The following is a 17,702-nucleotide window of genomic DNA, read 5'->3' as shown; positions in this document are numbered from 1 at the left end:
AAAAATCAGGCACTGAACTCCCACAAACTCTTCCCCCAAATAGGAGAGAGGAGGGGGATGAATTCAGCCTTCACATCCCATCCAAATACCCAGGGGGAAGGGAGGAAACTACTGCCTGGTGTCTGCTAGGATCTACACGAAGCCATGAACTATATTTACCCTGAGGATATGACCCCTGCTAGGGACAATAATGAACTGAGAGACCTCCCCAAGGGCTTTGTTGGGCACACCAGATGTTTCCTTCAGGCACTTACAGATTCTGAGCTGGTTTAATGTTTTCTCATCTGTGCAGGAAGATCTCAGGATCTCTCTTTCCTCTGAACCCTGGAGGTCTGGGACCCATGGCTCTTCCCCTTGTTCCAGCTGGGAGATCACATCATGTTGGAAAACTAGAAACCCTGCTCAGATGAAAGAAAACAAAAGGAGTTCAGTTGATTTCATAAGACTTGGTCATAAAAAAAATTCTATTAATTTAACTTCAGGGCTTAGTGTGACCTGGTGGGCCAGGGGCAGTTCTCACTGAAAATGCCAAAGTTAGGGAAGGCTGAAAAAGGGAGAGCAGATGCTCCCAAAACTGATGGTTAACACTGAAGTTAAATTCACCGACCACTCACAAACTGTGCTTCTGATACCTCACATGGGCTATCGAGAAGCTGAAAAAAGAAATCACACATCCCCCTTTATTGCATCCCAGATCTTTGGCTCCTAATCAGCAACTAGATCCAGTACAGTGAGAGGTCATTTAAAAACTCTGCTCGCACAAAGTGTTCTTCTAACCCCAAAAGGTCAGCTACATCACCATGTCACTATAGGTTTGGATATTACCCCAAATTCCATCCTTCCAGACATTCCTTTAGCATCTAAACTAAAGGTTTAAATGAAAGACACAAAGAAGTTAAATGGGAAAGCAGTCAGATACATTCCAAAATGGATATATCAGGTTCTTAGCAGTATTGGTGAGTTGCTGGCTTGAAAGTCTGTCTGGAACACATCCACAGCTTGGATGGGTCATTCTGTCCTTTGTTCCAGGGTTCAGTTTGTAAAGAAGTTGCTCCAGAGGTAGGAAGGAGGATTGAAGGCAAAATGGAGATGATGCAGCTGCCCTTTACATTCCTTTTGCCATGTGGCTTGTACTTCCTGTGTCCCAAACACAAGCTTCACAGCACGTGGCATGGAAAAGCCTTGAAGTTCTCATTACACAGGCATACCCCGGCATATCTTGCTGACTCAACAGGTGTTTCCCATGGTCCTTTCCATGGGCTCATTGTACAGCTGATGACCCTGAATAGGCCATCAAACAGGCTAGGCAGTGTTGATGCCAATATGTCTGGGGGTGTCACCCAGAAACACTGCACAAGTCTGGAAATACAGATATACCCTACATATCTGGAGCTCACAATACAAAGGTGATACAAATATAGAAACAAAATTATCATACTTGGCAAATCATAACATTTTCACTGACACCTTACATGGCATATCTAGCACGATTCACTGCAATTTTATCAGATTTTATTATTTTATTATTAATACCGAAGTGTCTCACAATTCCATACAGTGTCACACTTGGTAAACCAGTAAATTCCCAGGACCAGTTCCCCAGGTCCTTGAAGATGCCGAACATTGTGCTTATGAGGGATTGAAATACCCACATATCTGCTGGGAACATACACACAGACACTGTGTCAATCTATACCCGTGTTCACTCTTCTAGAAAATTATGCTCAATTTTGTACGCAGTATGGCTTGTGAGGTATAATTTGAAAATGCATAACCTACTGAATATTATCCTCCTGTTAAAATGTGTAACAACACTGTATGTAAAGTTATGAGATTTTACAGTATGATATTACTGAAAAAGTTACAATTTTGGGGAACACCCACAGACCAGTTCCTCAGAGACAGCAAGGCAAACAGCTGGTCAAACAGCCATTCTCCTGCAGGGGGAAGGTGTGAAGAAGACAGTTACATTCCATCACAGGGACCTCTTGAAGCTGTTGTGGAAAACAACCACATGACTGATTTTCAACCAGCTCAGCCTTAGGCTCTTTTCTTGGTTAAAAGTGCGCAGGGGGCAACAGCTATTGGAACACTGTCCCACTGAGCTAAAAATCACACAAACCTTTTACAGCTTAAAACCACGAACAATGACACATAGGCTGCACATTAATTACCTTATTTGGAATATATTGCAAAATATGATGCAGGTCAAAAGCAAGCTGAACAATCAGTTTTCCATATTCGGCCTTTCCTGTTATTGTTATTACACCTGGTGATATGGGAGCAAGATTCTCCATGTCTCAAGAAATGTCACTACCAACCCTAGGCCATTTTCACATGCTGGGGTGCAATCCAGATCAGCGAGGAGTTGTGTCATCTGTAATCCTGGGTGAGATTCAGTGTTCTGCTGCTGGAGCTACCCTGTCTGGATACTCCCAGCCAGCATTCAAGGACGCATTGAGTGTCTGTATGATAAGCAACCCTGGACCAGCAGTTCTGACTCCAGCTGCCTGCTTGTTACACCCTAAGCACATTCTGGTTTGGGTAGAGAAGGCTCAGGGTTTCAGAGTTGGTCGGGGGTAGGAAGCTTCTGTTCATTATGCTGGACCTAACCCCCAGTTTTACTTGAGTAAAGAGGAGATATTTGACATTGTGTGATACTGCTCCTGTGCTCTGTTCCCAAAGTGTTCTGCAGCAGAGGAAGGTCACTGGTAGTATGTGTGTCACTGGCCTATTGGGGTGAGGCTGAAACAGGATAGGGTACAGATGGCATTGTAGCGGTGGCATGAACCTTCACTCTTCATTTCCCCTTCCAAGAACAGAGGGGACAAGAATGCTTACCTAGCGAGGTCACATTCTCATAGTTCTGCTGCATGACATCCCTGTAGAGGGCTCTCTGAGTGGGGTCCAGCAGAGTTCCCTCTTCTCTGGTGAAGTACACAGCCACCTCCTCAAAGGTCACTGGCCCCTGAAAGAGCAAGAGTCCAACACTCAGTACCTGCTGTCCCACTCACAACCCCACTATTCACGGAACAGCAGCACCAGGGAAATGGAAGCTCCGGGAGGCACATGTTAACAGTCACACCCCACCTTGCTTAGAGCAGCCAGGAGGCATCAGAGGATAGAAAGAGAGAACCTTTGTGTCTCCCAGCTGAGAGACAGAGGTAGGGTCTTCACATTTATCACATAGCTACTAGCCAGAGCTTAATATAGGAGATGGGGCTGTCTCTGGATCCTGCTGGTGGCTCCCTGGTAGGAATCCCAGCACTCTCCAAATAAAATATATGCAAGAAAGGGGAAGTCAATAGTAAAGAATAGAAGTTACAAGGTCAGAATTGTAGTGCCCATTAACAAAGGTTTAGAGAAAATAGAGCCTATCAAAACTAATGGGATATCCTTATTGGATGAGATCAAAAGTTTGGTTGCAACTAATAGTATTGATGTAATATACCTAAGCTTCTGTAAGGGATATGACTTGATCAGCCCAATATTTTTACTAAAAAAACTAGAATGATACAAAATAAACACAGCATATATTAAATAGATTAAAAACTGTGATAGTAAAAGGGGAACCATGGTCGAGTGGATTTCTTTCTAGCAGGTTCCCGCAGGGATTGGTTCTTGGCCCTGTGCTATTTAACATTCTTATCCATGACCTAGAAGAGAGTATAAAATCATCACAGATAAAGTTTGCAGTTGCCACAAAGATTGGGGCTGGTGGTAACTAATGGAGTGCCAGTAGATTCAGGCTCCATCACTGGGAGTCTGGGATGTTGTCCCAGCTCTGGCTGGAGGGTTATTTCCTGTTCCACAAAGAGGGGAAGTTCCATTCCCAACTCCTGTGCCTTGAAATTAGGACCTGACACTACACCCCTATATTCATCATAGTGGTATGGTTATAATATGATTAGGACATAATTATGATCTGTTTTGTAGAAGATACATCATGTGTGGTGTCACTGGAAAAGTTCTGATTTGCTGAATATGATTATCCTATTTGTGTGCACATACCATGTTCGTATCTGAAGTTATGGATATTGACTCTGTATCTGTATTTCAAATGTGCTTACTCTGGGTAACACCCACAACGAGCCTTTCAGGTACAACAATGAAGAAGCCGGACAGTGCTGATGACTCAACAAAGACAATGGACTGTGGAACAGCTTAGCCTTCCTGTGAATGTTTCAGCCAGCCTATGAGTCATGGCTACTATGACTCAGCAGGGCCTGTGACCAGACCACGTGACACTAAACTCCATTTTAGTACCTGCATTTTTCCACAAACTGGACTGGGAACTGAGTTTGGAACAAAAGGTTCCCACCATATGGAAAAGCTACATAAGGTGGGGTGTGACATCATCTCTTGGCCTCATTCCCCACACAAGAGAACTCCTGGAAACACCTTAGAAACAAAAACTGAAGTGGGAGAGGTGCTGCTCCCAGGATAAAGGGATTTCTAGCTTGTGTATGGAAACTTAGGGGACTGCTTCTATCATCAGTCAGGGTGAGAAATTGCTAATTCAAATTCTATCCATCTAGTATGTTAGGCTTAGTCTGAGTTTTGGTTATTTGCTAAATAATCTGCTTTGATCTGTTTGTTATCACTTATAATCACTTAATCTATCTTTCTGCAGTTAATAAACTTGTTTTATGCGTTATCATAACCAGAGTATTTTGAGTGAAGTGTCTGGGGAAAATCTGAGCTTGTTGTGCACATCTGTCCCATATCGAGGGGAAGGGGAACTATATTAATGAGCTTACATTATAGAGATCCCTGTGCACTACAAGATGGTATAATTCTGGATTTATACTACAGCAAGTGTGCAAGGTTGGGGAGCTGGGAAATTGGCTCTTGTCTTCTCTCTCTCCTTGAGTGGCTTAGGTAAAGCACTCAGGTAGCTTAGTTGGCTGCATGGCGCCACCTGCTGTCGTGTTGGGTGATAACAGGCCCTGGTGAAATCTCCAGCAAAGCAGTGTGAGAAGGGCCAGCTCAGCTTGAGGGTTAGAGGGCACAGCAGTTCCCAGAAGCTCCACAAACTGCCCCCCGGGGGTGACAACCCATCAAGCCCTACATTACACAAGTCTCAGCAGGTTTGTCACATCCTGTCCCCTCCATTTCTCCACCCGAGATATTTCATGCTTCCTACCACCTCTAGCAATTCCCACACTCCTATGCATTTACTGCTCCTTGACCTCCAAGCAGAACCCACCACCACCTCCCTGATAATCTCTTACCTGAGCCAGCTCCATTGCAGCCATTTCCTTCCCCCTGGGAGGACGAGATGATCTGCAGTGAAACATGGACGTTATTCTGTAGCCTGCCGGGGTGAAAAGGGCAAGGTGTGAGAATTCAGACTAGGCTTTTGTCCATTACACAAGCCGATTTCCCCCCAGGTTTTCCCCTGCTAATGCAAATTCTAGGTTCTGGCACACTGTGAAGCACAGAGTGACCTTATTCCAGTACAGGCCTAGTCCCCTCCTACCAGAGTGTAACCCTCTGACACATGGTGAAACCCTCCCAGTAACAGTCTCTCTGTCACATGTATCAAGTTTGCGGACAATACCAAGCTGGGAGGGGCTGTAAGTGCTTTGAAGGATTGGATTAAAATTCAAAATCATATGGACAAACTGGATAAATGATCTGAAGTAAATAAGATGAAATTCAGTTGGGACAAGTGCAAAGCACTCCACTTTGGAAGGAACAATCAGAGGCCAGAGAAGAGCAGAAACAAAGGAGTCACTTCGGGGGATTCCCCCTGTCATTGTCCCCAAGGCAGCTGTCTCAGGTTTACAAAGGTGTTTCATGTTCCAACCTTTATACAGTCTCTCCTGGGAGTGCCCCTTTCATGGGCTGGGCCTAGTTTTAGTTTTGGGTAGTTAACAATCTTGGTTTATTGTTCATCTAACCAGTGTGTTGGGATTAAAGTGTGTTGGAAACTCCGTTTGGGATAACAAGCTGGTGCATGTCATTTTCCACTGATTAAATCAAAGATTTGATATGAGATTGTGTTGTTCAGTAGCGTGCTGGACAGTGCAAGATGCACAGGTCTGGGGGAAAGCTGGGCACTTGAGAATTTGCTAGTTTTCTCCTGAGGTGTAATTCACGAGTGGCTGTCTAGCAGCACTCAACACTGTGTAGCTAGGAGTGAGTTACATGCTGGAGACTGTGTGTTAATTGGCCAAGAGGGGCTGTTCTCGTGGGAAAACAGTGGAAAAGGCACCCCAGGTTGGAGAACTGAGGGGATACAGCTATTTAACAGTCCAGATTATACTCTGGATAATGTCACAGATACTCGTTATGACAGAGCCTCTTACAACACAGAGAAAGTAAATCCACGTCCCAGAAATCGAAGACTCCAGACAGAGGGCAAGTCTCCCTGGCACTGCTTCTTGCTGACAAGAGAGGTTCAGAGACAGTGCGAGAGTCCTGGGGAAGCTGGGAACAGGAAGCATGGACAGGTGGCGTTCAGTGGAGAAAGGGAACAGGAAGGGCAGGGATATCACTGAATGCAGGATTTCAGCAGTGCTAGATGACAGGATAGCACATAGCGCAGCCCATTGGAAAACACAATCCCAACTATACATACAAAATGATGGGGTCTAAATTAGTTGCTTCCACTCAAGAGATGGATCTTGGAATCTCTGTGGATAGTTCCCTGAAAACATCCACTCAATGTGCAGCAACAGTGAAAAAAAGTGAAGAATGTAGGAAATAATTAAGAAAGGGATAGCTATGACAGAATATATCACAGATCATATTTGTAAAAACAGCAAATAAATCCATGATACACCCACATCTTGAATACTGCATGCACATGTCACCCCATCTCAAAAATAGATATATTGGAATTGGAAAAGGTTCAGAAAAGGGCAACAAAAATGATTAGGGGTATGGGACAGTTATGCCAGACCTAACCCCCAGTTTCACTTGAGCAAACAGGAGATATTTGACACTGTGCGATATGGCTCCTGTGCTCTGTTCCAAAAGTGTTCTGAAGCAGGGGATGGTCTCTGGTAGTGTGTGTGTGTGTCACTGACATATTGGGGTGATGCTGAAACAGGACAGAGTAGAGGGCTGGTGTGAACCATATCTCTTCATTTCCCCTTCCAAGAACAGAGGGGACAGGAACCCTTACCCAGCGAGGTCACAGTCTCATAGTTCTCCTGCATGACATCCCTGTAGAGGGCTCTCTGAGCAGGGTCCAGCAGAGCCCACTCTTCCCTGGTGAAATACACAGCCACCTCCTCGAAGGTCACCGGCCCCTGAAATAGCAAGAGTCCAACACTAAGGACTTGTTGCCCCACTCACAACCCCACTATTTGTGGCAGAGAGGAGTGAATCAAATGGAAGCTCTGGGTGGATCGTAGTCAAGAGAGTCCCACCCCGACCCCGCTCAGGGTATCCAGCAAATATCAAGGTGAGGGGACGAAGAGAGAGCCCCTTGTCTCTCCCAGCAGATCTATCACACTCCTACTAGCCACCAACTGATACAGGAGATGGAGCCCCTAGCAGGGTCCAGGGAGAGCTCGCTGGTAGGACGCCCAACACCCTCCTCACTGTGAGGAGCGGGATATGAAGGGAGAGGCAGCTCCAATAAGCCTGACTCATGGGTGCCCCCTTCATATCTCACAGCAGCCGCCGGTCAGTCAGGTCAGGCTCCAGCACTAGGAGTCTGGTCAGTTTGACTAGCTCCATGTAGGTGGGCTATTTTCTTTCTTCACAAATTAGGGCACTTCCACCTCCGAACCTCCCGGGTCTGTTCCTAGAAGCTAGGCCACTTATTAAACAACTCCCAGCAGGTTTGCCACACCCTGGCCTCCTCCTTTCCCCACGCTGTGAATTTTCTCCCTCGCTCCAACCTCCAAACCAGACTGTGCAAACCTTCCCATCTCCGGTGTATTTGCTCTCCCCTCTCCTCCAGCAGGAACCCACCAGCAACCCCCCGATAATCTCTACCTGGACTGACTCCACTGCAGCCATTTCTCTTCCCTGTCCCACGCCAGGCTGGGATGAGCTGGAGCAAAACATGGACGTCATTCTGCAGCCTGTCTGGAGGAGAAGGGCAGTTGTGGGCATTTCAGAACCGGTTTTAGTTCATTTCACATCAGAATTCCCCCAGGTCCTTTCCCTGCAGACAGACACCCTAGATTCTGCCATGCTGGGAAATGCTCAATCTGTTTATTACAATGTAGACCTGGCCCCTCCTGCCAGGCTAAGCCCACAGAGACATTTTAACCTCCCATCTCCCTCCCCTCACCCCTTCTCTGAACACAAGGCTAGAAAAGAGCAGAACCAAAGGAGTCACTGTGGGGGATTCCCTCGGACACTGACCCCACAGCAGCCACACCCCAGCTGGGGAATATGGAGTCAGTAACTGGCTTTTCCTCTCTCTGATTCTTGTTTTGTTCACTGGAAAGTGGTTCTGCCCAGGGATGCAGCAATACGTGTGCCTGGGTGGATTAGAGAGCTCGAAATCTCTCCCCCACATTCATTTCTCCCACTGCCCCTTTCAGTCTCTCCTTCCCCTGTCCTCTCTCCCTGCCCCTCTGGCTGGGAATGTCCCATTCATGGGGGTTTTGCTCTCCCATGGCTGGATTTTCTCCTGGCAATTGCTACTGGGAGGAGAAATGAGGTGGGGCTGTTTGTGCAGTCACTTTCTCGCCAGACCCTAGGACATTCCCTGAGGTCTTTCAGTTACCTGGAGTGTGTGGCTCAGAATTTAGTAGTAACAGGACAGACCCAGGGCTGCCCTAGGGGGCTAGGACCAGCTGCAGAAGGTCATCGCCTGGGCCGGGCAGAGAAGCAGCTTTAATTAAGGTCACTTCCCAGCACAGAGCCCCACTGGGGGAGCAGCAGCTGCTAAGCCTGGTCTCCCAGATCACAATGGAGGCTGCAGTCTCCGACCCAGGAAGCTTAACCCCAATATCCTGAGCAGAGAGGGACAGAGCGTTTGAGCAGCTTCCCTCCTTTAGCTCTCTGGGGAGAGCAGCTAATGAGAGCCCCTTCTCACAGGGAGAATTGCTGATCTCATTTGCCCCACTGTCCATCTGGAGTCACTCCTTGTCTTTCCATACAGTGACTCTGGATTAACAATGGTCTCAATGAAACCAGAGTTCAGAAAGAATGAGTCCAAAACGCTATGGAAGAAACCATTGTGTGGCAGTGCTGACTCCCTTCCCACCTCCCTCACCCCCACAGATCTAGGACAAGGACTGGGGGCACAAATTTTTGAAATGGAACTGAAAGTTCCTGCAGTTTTCAAAAGAGGAGAAAAGCAAAATCTGTGATTTCACACTCACAGCGTTTGATAAGTGGACAAAAAGTTATCACAGTGACAGGGCACGTGACTGGGGAATGCCGGGCAGTGCTTGGAGCCAGGACTCTGGCACAAGTTGACCAGAGAGAAGGATCATGGTTAGCGGCAGCCCCCAGACACCCCCCAGTACCCAGAGCCCAGACCCCCCAGCCAGGGGCCCCAGACACCCCCCAGCCAGGATCCCACCAGATATTCCCTGGGACGCAGCCCCCAGAGTTTCTGGCCAGGGACCCCAGATACCCCTCAAAGCCCCACTGGCCAGAGAAAACCCACCAGACCATGATTGCCAGGTTGGGAATCCCAAAGGGTTCCCCCCACCAAGAGCCCCCAGAAGCCAGGGACCCCCACAAAGAACCCCCCCACTGGGAACTCAATCCCTCACTGCCTGCCTAGAAACCCCCCCAAACCTCCAGCAGGATCTCCCCTGACATTTGCCTGGAACCCCTTCCTCTGCCCAGTGGGACCCCCTGATGCTTTACAGTGGGACCCCTCACTCTGTCTCCCTGGTATCCCCTGACTTCTCAAGGGCTGACTTTAAAGAATTAAGGAAATTAGTTAGGGAAGTGGATTGGACTGAAGAACTTGTGGATCTAAATGTAGAGGAGGCCTGGAATTACTTTAAGTCGCAGCTGCAGAAACCTGCATCCCAAGAAAGGGGAAAAAAATCATAGACGGGAGTTGTAGACCAAGCTGGATGAGGAAGCATCTCAGAGGTGATTAAGAAAAAGCAAAAAGCCTACAAGGACTGGAAGAAGGGTGAGATTAGGAAGGAAAGCTACCTTAGTGAGGTCAGAACATGTAGGGATAAGGTGAGAAAGGCTAAAAGCCATGTAGAATTGGACCTTGCAAAGGAAATTAAAACCAATAGTAAAAGGTTCTATAGCCATATAAATCAGAAGAAAACAAAGAAAGAAGAAGTGGGACCGCTAAACACTGAGGATGGAGTGGAGGTTAAGGATAACCTAGGCATGGCACAATATCTAAATATGTACTTTGCCTCAGTCTTTAATAAAGCTAATGAGGAGCTTAGGGATAATGGAAGGATGACAAACGGGAATGAGGATATGGAGGTGGATATTACCACATCTGAGGTAGAAGCCAAACTTGAACAGCTTAATGGGACAAAATCGGAGGGCCCGGACAATCTTCATCCAAGAATATTAAAGGAACTGGCGCATGAAATTGCAAGCCCGTTAGCAAGAATTTTTAATGAATCAGTAAACTCAGGGGTTGTACAGTACAACTGGAAAATTGCTAACGTAGTTCCTATCTTTAAGAAAAGGAAAAAAAGTGATCCGAGTAACTATAGGCCTGTTAGTTTGACATCTGTAGTACATAAGGTCTTGGAAAAAAATTTGAAGGAGAAAGTAGTTAAGGACATTGAGGTCAATGGTAATTGGGACAAATTACAACATGGTTTTACTAAAGGTAGATCGTGCCAAACCAACCTGATCTCCTTCTTTGAGAACGTGACAGATTATTTAGACAAAGAAAATGCAGTAGATCTAATTCACTTCGATTTCAGTAAGGCATTTGACATGGTCCCACATGGGGAATTATTAGTTAAATTGGAAAGGATGGGGGTCAATATGAAAACTGAAAGGTGGATAAGGAACTGGTTAAAAGGGAGACTCCAACAGGTGGTACTGAAGGGTGAACTGTCAGGCTGGAAGGAGATTACTAGTGGAGTTCCTCGGGGATCAGTTTTGGGACCAATCTTATTTAACCTTTTTATTACTGACCTTGGCATAAAGAGCAGGAATGTGCTAATAAAGTTTGCAGATGACATAAAGCTGGGGGGTATTGCTAACACAGAGAAGGACCGGGATATCTCACAGGAAGATCTGGATGACGTTGTAAACTGGAGTAATAGTAATAGGACGAAATTTAATAGTGAAAAGTGCAAAGTCATGCATTTAGGGATTAATAATAAGTAGCTTAGCTATAGGTTGGGGACACATCAGTTGGAAGCAACAGAGGAGAAGGACCTTGGAGTACTGGTTGATCACAGGATAACTATGAGCCGCCAACGTGATATGGCCGTTAAAAAAGCTAATGCGGCTCTAGGATGCATCAAGCGAGGTATTTCCAGCAAAGATAAGGAGGTGTTAGTACCGTTATATAAGGCACTGGTGAGACCTCACCTGGAATACTGTGTGCAGTTCTCGTCTCCCATGTTTAAGGAGGATGAATTCAAACTGGAACAGGTTCAGAGACGGGCTACTAAGATGATCCGAGGAATGGAAAACCTGCCTTATGAAAGGAGACTCAAAGAGCTTGGCTTGTTTAGCCTAGCCAAAAGAAGGCTGAGGGGAGATATGCTTGCTCTTTATAAATATATCAGAGGGATTAATATTAGGGAGGGAGATGAATTATTTAAGCTTAGTACCAATGTGGACACAAGAACAAATGGGTATAAACTGAACATTAGGAAGTTTAGACTTGAAATTAGATGAAGGTTTCTAACCATTAGAGGAGTGAAGTTCTGGAACAGCCTTCCAAGGGGAGTAGTGGGGGCAAAAAACATATCTGGCTTTAAGACTAAGCTTGATGAGTTTATGGAAGGGATGGTATGATGGGATAGCTTAATTTTGGCAACTGATCTTTGATTATCAGCAGGTAAGTATGCCCAGTATTATCAGCAGGTAAGTATGTGGTCTGTGATGGGATGGGATCTGAGTTACAGCAGAGAATTCCCTCCTGGTGCTGGCTGGTGAGTCTTGCCCATTTGCTCAGGGTTTAGCTGATCGCCATATTTGGGGTCGGGAAGGAATTTTCCTCCAGGGCAGATTGGCTGAGGCCCTGGAGGTTTTTCGCCTTCCTCTGCAGCGTGGGGCATGGGTCATTTCCTGGTGGATTCTCTGCAGCTTGAGGTCTTCAAATCACAATTTGAAGACTTCAATAACTCAGATAGGTTAGGGGTTTGTTATAGAAGTAGATGGGTAGGGTTCTGTGGCCTGCTTTGTGCAGGAGGTCAGACTAGATGATCATATTGGTCCCTTCTGACCTATGAGTCTAGTGTCAGGGATCCCCTCCTCCAGATCTGTGCACTGGGCATGGCAATGATCCCAGGAGTCTGCGGGGGAAGCCCAGAGCCCCTGGCACAGCACCAGGCTCCCTCTAACCCCGTCCCACCTCCCCAAGAGACACCCACCCCTGCTGTTCTGCAGCCACCAGGCCCCCAGCGATACCCACCTCCAGGATCCATAGCCTCCAGGGATGGGAACATCAGAACCACTCCCCTAAACCCCTAAACCTCCACAACCCACTAACCTGACTAGGATACCCCCTGCTCAGCCACTCAGAGGCCTCCCCCTACCACAATGCCCCTTCAGCTGTTATCTTCCCACACAGCCCCACCCCCACCCCGCACCCAGCAACACTGTTACCTCACAGTGCCTGATAAGTGGATAGAAAGTTATCACCGCCCCCTGCTGGCCAGTCACACAGGCAGAGGGAGCCCTGGGTGATGCCTCTTGAACAGGAGAATCGAAGGCCTGGAAGGCAAGAAAGGTAAGAAATGTCCATGCCCTGTCACGAGCAAATAATGGCCACCATGAATCCACTCCAGAGATGGCTACATCTTAGCACATTGGGAAACAACCCATCATATTCAATTAGAAATAAACAACTAGAGAGAAGTGGGGCAAATGTTTAGGGTATTTTATATCAATCTTTGAGATACGCAGAGAGAATGTGTCACAAACTACATTTGATAACATGTGAGAAAAAGACCAAGATCGGAGGTGATTTGATGTTGCTATTAAATAACTAGTGGAAAAGGGGGACTGTTTGACTGGATTTTATATGATTGTCCAATACATAAACAGAATGTAATGGTCCCCCACCTCCCAGGCCACCATTCACATGAGCAGCTCAGAGCCCTTTGAGGAGCTGATTTAAGATGGTGGGGGAGGGCGAGCTGGAAGGCTCCCCGGACAAAGGAAGGGGGCAGCTGGTGGCATTGGGAAATGGGGTCTGGGCAGTCCCCATGGGGGACACGTGCTGCTTCCTTCACCCCATGGCAGAGAATGGGCATCTCATCCCATCCCCCCTCCAGGGGCACTCACGTTTTGGGGACGACCCAGGGCAACACCGCCCCCCCGCTGGGCCCCAGGCTCCACCCCCCCACACCCCTGGGCCCCGCCCCAGGCTCTGCCCCTCCCCCCCAGGCTCCAGGCTCCCCCCTGCCCCCTGGCTCTGCCCCCCCCTCGCCAGCCGGGCCCCAGCCGCTGCCCCCCTGCTGGGCCCCGGGCTCCACCTCCCCATCCCAGTGGGCCGGGGCAGATCCTGCTGCAGCTCCACGGGGGCCGAGGTGGCTCCGAGGCTTCTTCCAGGTTCCTTGGGGCAGAGTCACTTTCCCGCCCTCCCTCCCCCAGGCCTCTCACTCCCTGGGGCTCCAGGTCACAATGTCCCACCGCCCTTCCCCCGCCTGCAGCTCCAGCTTCTCCATTCCCATCCCGCCCCCGCCAGCCACACCAAGGGGAACGCCCGGGCCCCAGTCTCTGTCCCCACCTGGATCCCAGCGGAGCCGGGGGCAGATCCTGGCTGCAGCTGAGAGCAGCAGCTCCAGCGCTGCTGGCAGCACATGGAGAATGAGGGAGCAGCTGCTGAGCCCGGGCTCTGCGTCACAATGTGCCAGAGCCCCGCCCACAGGAGCTGCCCTGCCCCTGGGCTGTTCCAGAGCCCCAGCCCCCAGGAGCTGCCCCACCCCCAGGCTGTGCTAGGACCCCATCCCCGGGCTGTACCAGAGCCCCGCCCCCTGGAATTTCCCCATGTTGGGTCTCTGGGCTTTGTTCTCCTGCCGCGTCCTTCCCCGCACTCCCCGGCTCCAAGCTGCTCCCTTCCTATGTCTGCAAACACACACAGCCCCATCCCTGGGCTGGCTGCGGCGCTTGCTGGGGCTGACTCCAGTGGCTGAAGTTGCCTCCATCTCTGCTTCACCTGGGGGGAGGGGGAGAGACGAAGAGAGGAGATGGTCCCAGGGTGTGAAAGCAGAATTGGGGGGCAAGGAAAGAAGGACTGTTTGGAAAGGTGGGGTTTTTGCAAAGAGGGGTTGATCCAGATGGAGTCAGAAGAAATTGGGCAGCAGAGTCTCAGGGAAATTGACGGGAACCCCCTGGGTGTCCTAGTGTTGGCCAGGGTTTGTACAGCACCTTGCATAATATGGGGTCTGATTTTAGCCATGGGCTCTGCAGCACCTGGGAGCCCTGATGTCTGTTTCCTGATCACAGGCACTGGGAATAGAGGGAAACCTCAGCACCTGAATGTTAATGCAGCCCTGTGTGCAACCCCTGCTAGGGTGATCCAACAGCAAATGTGAAAAATTGGGACGGGGGGGCTAATATGCACCTACATAAGAAAAAGACCCAAAAATCGGGACATCCAGTCACACTAGTCCCTGCTGCTCTCATAAGGGGTCGGCTTAGAGAAGGTTTGGCTACACTTGCAGCTGTACAGCGCTAGGAGTTAAAGCTGTCTTCCTACAGCTGTGTAGGGAAAGCGCTAGAGTGTGGACACACTGACACCTACCAGCGCTGCAGTGTGGCCATATTTGCAGCATTTGCAATGGTGTTGGGAGCAGTGCATTATGGGCAGCTATCCCAGTGTTCAAGTGGCTGCAACGTGCTTTTCAAAAGAGGAGGGTGGGGCAGAGTGTGACAGGGAGCGTGGGGGAGACAGAGCGAGTGGATTTTTGGAGCTGACACTGTGTCAGCTCCGTCCCTTGCAAGCTCCGACCCCCTCCCCCACCCATCATTCACTAAATGCAAATAGCCTCTTTGTTTTTTTCCTCACAGACCAGATAAGCAGCTGCTCCAAAACAGATCCCCCTCCCCATGCCCACCGGGCTGCTTCTCTCCTCAAGCAAACACCAGCTGTGGGCGTTCCAAAGGGATCCCCCTGCCTCTGCTCATTCACTGCAAACAGTAACTGTGTTTGGTTTATAGATAAGCTGCTCCGGGAGCCCCGAGCTCACAACAAAACAAACAGAGGCATCACACCAAAACAAAGAGTGTTATCTCTACTTAAAAGCATTATGGGAAGGTTCCGGAGGTCAGTTACAGCATAGTAAGGTTAATCACTGTTTACACTGGCACCCCAGCACTGCAGCACCAGCTCTGTTCTCTTTATTCCTCTCGTCGAGGTGGAGTACATGCAGCGCTGTAACCAGAGAGATACAGTGCTGTATGTGCCTTGCCACTGTGGACAGGGAGTAAGTTACAGCGCTGTAAAGCCACCACCAGCACCGTACCTCTCCGGTGTAGCCAAGGCATTGTAGTAATAATAGCAGCAAAGAGTCCTGTGGCACCTTATAGACTAACATACGTATTGGAGCATGAGCTGTCGTGGGTGAATACCCACTTCGTTAGATGCAACAATAGTCCCATATGGGCTAGTGGTCAGGATTCCTGGTTTTTCACTCAGGTGGCCTGGGTTCAACTTCTGGTATGGAAAGAGTGCAGAGCTTTTGCCCAGAGTGGAGGCAGGAAATGAAAGGAATGGGAAGGGATCCTGCCAGCAGTGGAGTTAGACAGTGTGGGGAGGGGACCCCAGAAGTGGGGGTGGGGCAATGGTCTGGGGGGAGATGAGGGAAGGATCCCAGCAGTGTGGGAAGTTGACAGTCTGGAGAGCACAGGCCTGGCATGGGGACCTGGAAGAGTGAATGTGTCCCTCTAAACCCATCAACTGCAGACTAGGCAGGTTTGGAAGAATTACATATTTGTTGGTAAATGTCAATTTCTGTGTAAACACACAACCCAATGGCAAAATATTTCCATCGATAATCATCAAAATTGACAGATGGGCAAAGAAAGAAACATGCTGTTTGAGAACTTACCCTGTTGTAGGAGCAGCAGTGATCTGTATGCTCTGTATAACCTGTATGCTCAAAAGGTCGGTCACACTCCTCCCCTCCTCCGCTTGTCTCCTCTCCCTCTCTGAATGCCTGTGAAGTGGCATTCCCTCTCCCCTCCCCCTCAATCTTGGAATGCTTGTGGGATGAAGGGGCTGGTTGAAGATCAGAAGAGCTCCTAGACAGACAAGGTCTCTGGGACTCTAATTAGGCAGCACTCACACACACAGTGCATGGACACTGCCCAAGATGGAGCGTGACCAGCCAGATGCAGCCGAGTCATCTCTAGTCACAGGCCATGAGGAGCAGGTCCTTAAAAGGGGAAGGGGCCCTGTGCTCAGGAGTCACTCACAAGCTTGTATCTCCAGTGAATGCCCTTCGCCCAATCCACCTGGCCAGTGGTTCGCTGCGCTGCATTTCATTGTGCCTCAGGAAGACCTACCTTCATCGCACCGTTCACCACTGTCCTGAAAGACACTTACCTGGCAGAATCCTGACATCTCCAGTGCTGTGCCAGTCCTGGGAGCATGAGTATGGGAGTGTGTGTGAGACACCCTCCCCCCTCCCTTCGTTTGAGCTTAGCTATCAACATAATAAATGTGCTGCTTTCTGCCAAACTCTGGGGGTGTCATTAGTCCGCCCTAAGCTTACTAGTTGACCCAATTTTGGGTAACACAAGCAATATTGTTTGATCTGTTATTGTACCAAAGGGGGAAATGGTTGTTTATAAAGGAGGATGAAGACTAAATGCATCCAATAAGGGGATGGGATTTGAACCCATGCGTGCAGAGCACAATGGATTAGCAGTCCATCACCTTAAACACTCGGTCACCTCATCTGAGCTGTCAAGAAATGGACAGAAGCAGAAATCTAAGGCTGGCAGAGACAGGGATTGTCATAAACAGATAGTAGGAGTTAATAGAACAGAAATACTTTATATCTCTTTTGACTGTAAAGGGTTAACAAGTTCAGTAAGTCAAGCTGTCACCTGACCAGAGGACCAATCAGGGGACAGGATACTTTCAAATCTTGAGGGAGGGAAGTTTCTGCGTGTGCTGTTAGTTTTTGGTTGTTATTCACTCTGGGGGCTCAGAGGGACCAGACGTGCAACCAGGTTTCTCTCCCGTCTCTCCGATACAGGCTCTTATAAGTTCGGAATAGTGACTACTAGGTAGATAAAGCGAGTTAGGCTTAGTTTGTTTTCTTTATTTGCAAATGTGTATTTGGCTGGGAGGAGTTCAAATGTGTATTTGGCTGAAAGGAGTTCAAATTGCTATTTTGCTGAAAAGATTTTAATTTGTACTTGTATACTTAGGCTGGGAGGGTATTCCCAGTGTCTATAGCTGAAAGACCCTGTATCTATTCCATTTTAAATTTACAAAGATAATTTTTGCTGTTTTTCTCTCTTTAATTAAAAGTTTTTCTTGTTTAAGAACCTGATTGTTTTTGTATTCTGGTGTGAGACCTAGGGGACGGGGTCTGGATCCACCAGGGAATAGGTGGGGAGAAAGGAGGGAAGGGGGAGAGAGAGGC

General features: G+C 48.4%; 2 protein-coding genes across 9 annotated transcripts in view; both read right to left on the bottom strand.

Annotated features, from left to right (window-relative positions):
• LOC115642642 (zinc finger protein 436-like) overlaps positions 1-17,702 on the bottom strand; it is a 936,374-nt gene that overhangs the window by 252,598 nt on the left and 666,074 nt on the right. The gene's annotated exons all lie outside the window — the stretch shown is intronic.
• LOC115642647 (zinc finger protein 383-like) overlaps positions 1-17,702 on the bottom strand; it is a 46,139-nt gene that overhangs the window by 2,996 nt on the left and 25,441 nt on the right. The window contains exons 3-5 of the mRNA XM_030546335.1: positions 5,235-5,261; positions 2,842-2,968; positions 255-398 (exon numbers count right to left, since the gene is read on the bottom strand). Coding sequence (XP_030402195.1) covers positions 255-398; positions 2,842-2,968; positions 5,235-5,261 — 298 coding nt within the window. The remainder of the gene's footprint in view (positions 1-254; positions 399-2,841; positions 2,969-5,234; positions 5,262-17,702) is intronic.

The sequence above is a fragment of the Gopherus evgoodei genome, unplaced genomic scaffold (assembly GCF_007399415.2).
Source record: "Gopherus evgoodei ecotype Sinaloan lineage unplaced genomic scaffold, rGopEvg1_v1.p scaffold_43_arrow_ctg1, whole genome shotgun sequence".
NCBI lineage: Eukaryota > Metazoa > Chordata > Testudines > Testudinidae > Gopherus > Gopherus evgoodei.
The sequence above is the reverse complement of the archived record's forward strand: the minus strand, read 5'-3'. Positions and strand labels throughout refer to the sequence as shown.